Below are 3,801 nucleotides of genomic sequence, written 5' to 3'. Positions count from 1 at the left end.
ATTTCCATATTTTTCTTTTGGTAAATATAAATGTCTGTATTTACTATTAAGAAATTTGATATTTCTTAATCAAATATTTCTGTTTCAAATGTTTTCAATATTGTTAGCATTTATGATACATACTGCCAACTTTTCTTCCAGCGAGCCTGTGCCACTTTGTACCGACTTGTATCCTAGCAAGATGTGCAAGGTTTAGTTTCTGAAACCTGCGAAAACTGCCTATAGATGTTACACACATGCTTTGCCTACATGGCTCCACATTATATTCCTTTACTATATTTCTTTATAGGCATAATGTGCTAAACACTATTCTGAGCCCTGCTAATAAAATGATGAACAAACAAATGTGATCTCTGGTTCCTTGGAGCTTATAGTCTAATTAGGGAGACTGAGTATTAAATAAACAACTGCACCCAGTCACTAGTTCAGTGTGGGCACTGACCTTGATAAATCAGAAAATGAAGCTCTGAACCCCTGTAGGCCAAGGGGTGATATATTGCCAATACAAAAATTCACAGTTTTCTGTCTCCCTGCCTTGTAATTCACACTAGCATGATCAGTTATGGTCCCACTACTTCATGGGCTAAATCGGTATCCTCCAACTAGAAGAGGTCTCATCCAGAAGTCTCCTGCTGCTTTTCCATAATGAAGCCTATGCTTCCTTGAATGGCTTTTCTCCTTCTGCTTCCCTTTTTTGTATCTTCTGTCTCAGAACTAAAATTCAGTAACAAATCCAGGAAGAGCCACTTAGAAAAACGCTAGTTTTACATTTTTTTTTGCCTTAAATATTGGAGTTCAGTCATGTTTTATGCTCATAGTCATCCCTTTCCACCCCACCAGGATACATGCTTCATGAACGTGTTCTATGTAAATTACAGTAGAGCAGACAACATGAGATCAAGTTCTAGCCTGTATGCTAAGACCTTGTCTTGAAGAAATCCAACTTCTAGCTTGTAATTCACCTCTCTTCCTTGTCCTGAATTACTTCCTTGGTGGTGCCTTGGAAACTCTAGTCCCTAATTTAGGCTTGAAGAGCTCCTCTGCACTTCTTAGAAGACACAGATCCTAAGTTTAAGAGCACTGGTGGTGGTGGTTTAGTCACTAGTCTTGTCTCACTCTTGTACCCCATGGACTGTAGCCCCCCAGTCTTCTCTGTCCATGGGATTCTCCAGGCAGAGTACTGGAAGGGGTTGCCATTCCCATTTCCTCCTCCAGGGGATCTTCCCAACCCAGGGATCAAACCACTTCTCCTGCCCTGCAGGTGGTCTCCTGCATTGTAGGTGGAATTTTTACCGCTGAACCACCAGGGAAACCCAGTTATTTATCTAAGATTTAATACCTCCCTTCTACTTGTGCTAGCTCTCCCAGGCTTAGTTAGCGTCATGGCCCTGGTGCAGGTGTAGAGTATGGCGTAAGGCTCTCTTTACTTCTTGGTTGCGCAGGCAGTAAATGATGGGGTTGAGCAGTGGTACAATGACAGCATAAAGTACAGACACCAGCTTGTTGGTGTCAAAAGCTGAGAGTGCCTTTGGGCGGGCATAGATGAAGATACTGGCTGCATAGAAGATGACCACCACAGTAAGGTGAGAGGCACAGGTGGAAAAGGCTTTATGGCGCCCAGCAGCTGAGGGAATGCGCATCACAGCACTGGTGATGGCCATGTAGGAGGCTCCAGTGACAGAGAGTGGCCCCAGTAGGATAAAAATGGCCAGGACAAAGTCTGTAAGCTCTGCCGTGGACATGTCAGTGCACGAAAGGTTGAGCAATGGAGAGACATCACAGAAAAAGTGATTGATGATGTTGGGGCCACAGTAAGAGAGGCGAGAAATGAGAAAAACTTTGACCATGGAAATGCCAAAACCTCCTGCCCAGGAGCCAGCTGCCAGCTGCACACACAGCTGGCCACTGACAATGACAGGGTAGTGGAGAGGATGGCAGATGGCCACATAGCGATCGTAAGCCATAACTGCGAGGAGGACACACTCAGTGCAGCCCAGGCCCAGGAAAAAGCAGAGCTGTGTCATGCAGCCCTCAAAGGAGATTAGCTGCCCACGGCCCCGTTTGGACCCAACAAAGCCAGCTAGCATCTTGGGAATAGTGACTGTCACGTACCAAATCTCCAGGAAGGACATATTAGCCAGAAAGAAATACATGGGTTTGTGGAGGCTGGGGTGGCTCCTGATTGCCACAATGATGAGTATGTTTTCAGTCAGCACCAACACATAGGCTAACAGAGAAAGGGCAAATAATAGTGCCCGCAGTGGTACCGGAGCTGGGAAGCCCAGCAACACAAACTCACTCACTCTCCCACTCTGGTTCTTCCTCTCCATGGTGTTGGTCATGCCCATTGCTTTTCAGGGGAGAATAGAGTGTGTTCAGGAGGCAGCAGCAGAAACTCAATCTTTCTCCTGATGGGTTTATAGTGGCAGAAGGCAATGTGAGTAGTGCATGTAATTCATCACTGAACTGAAGCCATTGTTTTCTTCTGTAATCTGGAAATGAGCAGAGACAAAAGTAGACAAAAATAAACTATCTTGTACTGGAATAGGATGAGAGTGTATTCTGGCTCTTGGAGAAGCATGGGTTGATAAGCACCAATTGGTCCCTGAAAAATATAGATGAAACCCAGAAATATTAAGAGTCTTAGCTGCTCTGAAGTGAGAGTTTGTCTATGAGCTACATCATGACTCCGTTTTGAAGAAATAATTTATATCTTAAAGGCATTATGATAAGTAAAATAAACCAGAGAGAGAAAGACAAATACTCTGTGTCTCTGTTTTATATGGAATCTGAAAACATCAAAACTGCTAATCAGTTTATACCCGAGTTTCTCTTTTCTTTATGCTTTGTGAGCAGTACTTGAGCATTTCTGTGTTTGAGCCACTTGTCAGGCTCCTTGTCCATGGAGTTTTCCAGGCAAGAATACTTGGATGGGTGCTTTAATGTAATTACAAAATGTCATATCCCTGGCTTACATTGCCCGTCACTCCCATTCTTACCATCCACACCCACCATTTATTTATTTCAAAAGTATTGGTGGATCAAATACATTCCAGACTATAGGCTGAGTTGAGGTAGAGAAAGGGTAAATAAAACATGTGCCTAGTCTGCAAGGAGCTCATAATCTGGTGGTGGAGACATGTCTTCATCTCCTCATTCCTGAAAGTTTAATCTTCCACCTATTCTCGTACTATATACTAGCTTCATAAATGGGAACTTCTAAATTATAATTGTCATCAGAACCTTAACTTTGATCCGTTATTCTCAATACCCACCTCATGTGCGATTAACTGTGCATTTGACCCTTTGGGCCTTAGATATTCCTGTGTATCTGTCAGTCTCTTCTGCCTCCACCTTTGATGCTCTGCACATTTGAAAATAAGCAAATAAATTAAAAAGATTAGGCTCCTAATTGACCTTACTGCCTATGGTCTCTCCCCTAAAGCTTAAATCTGAGCATTTCATCCCCCTGCTTAAAACCTTCCTCGGTACCACCCTGTCTACACAATCAAGTTCAAGCTATTTAACAAGGTGTCACCAAACAAGGTGTTATCTCTTGTCACGGCCTGCACTGTTTTTTATACCCTGCAGCTCTTGGCATCCAGCACCTAATGTATCACCTAATTCCTACTCAACTTTCAAATCTTGACTCATGTGGCATCTCCTCATAGAACCGTTAGTTGTCCTTTCTTTCTTTCCTTTTTCACTGATTTGTTAAGGTTCCTCTCATTACTCTTTCTCTAATAGTAGAGCCTGGGAAATCCCATATGTCACTTTTACTAGTGGTGTCAGTGCTGCTAC

At 43.1% G+C, this 3,801-nt stretch overlaps 1 protein-coding gene across 1 annotated transcript; it reads right to left on the bottom strand.

The window, feature by feature from the left end:
• Positions 1–962: 962 nt before the first annotated feature.
• LOC133226697 (olfactory receptor 226) lies at positions 963–3,478 on the bottom strand. The gene has a single exon (XM_061380549.1). The coding sequence runs from the start codon at positions 2,346–2,348 to the stop codon at positions 1,371–1,373; it is 978 nt and encodes a 325-aa protein (XP_061236533.1). The 5' UTR covers positions 2,349–3,478; the 3' UTR covers positions 963–1,370.
• Positions 3,479–3,801: the final 323 nt, after the last annotated feature.

This window comes from Bos javanicus, chromosome 15, assembly GCF_032452875.1.
Source record: "Bos javanicus breed banteng chromosome 15, ARS-OSU_banteng_1.0, whole genome shotgun sequence".
NCBI lineage: Eukaryota > Metazoa > Chordata > Mammalia > Artiodactyla > Bovidae > Bos > Bos javanicus.
The sequence above is the reverse complement of the archived record's forward strand: the minus strand, read 5'-3'. Positions and strand labels throughout refer to the sequence as shown.

Coding starts and splice junctions, on each gene's coding strand:
- LOC133226697 (XM_061380549.1), bottom strand. CDS start 2,348: ATGGGCATGACCAACACCATGGAGAGGAAGAACCAGAGTGGGAGAGTG.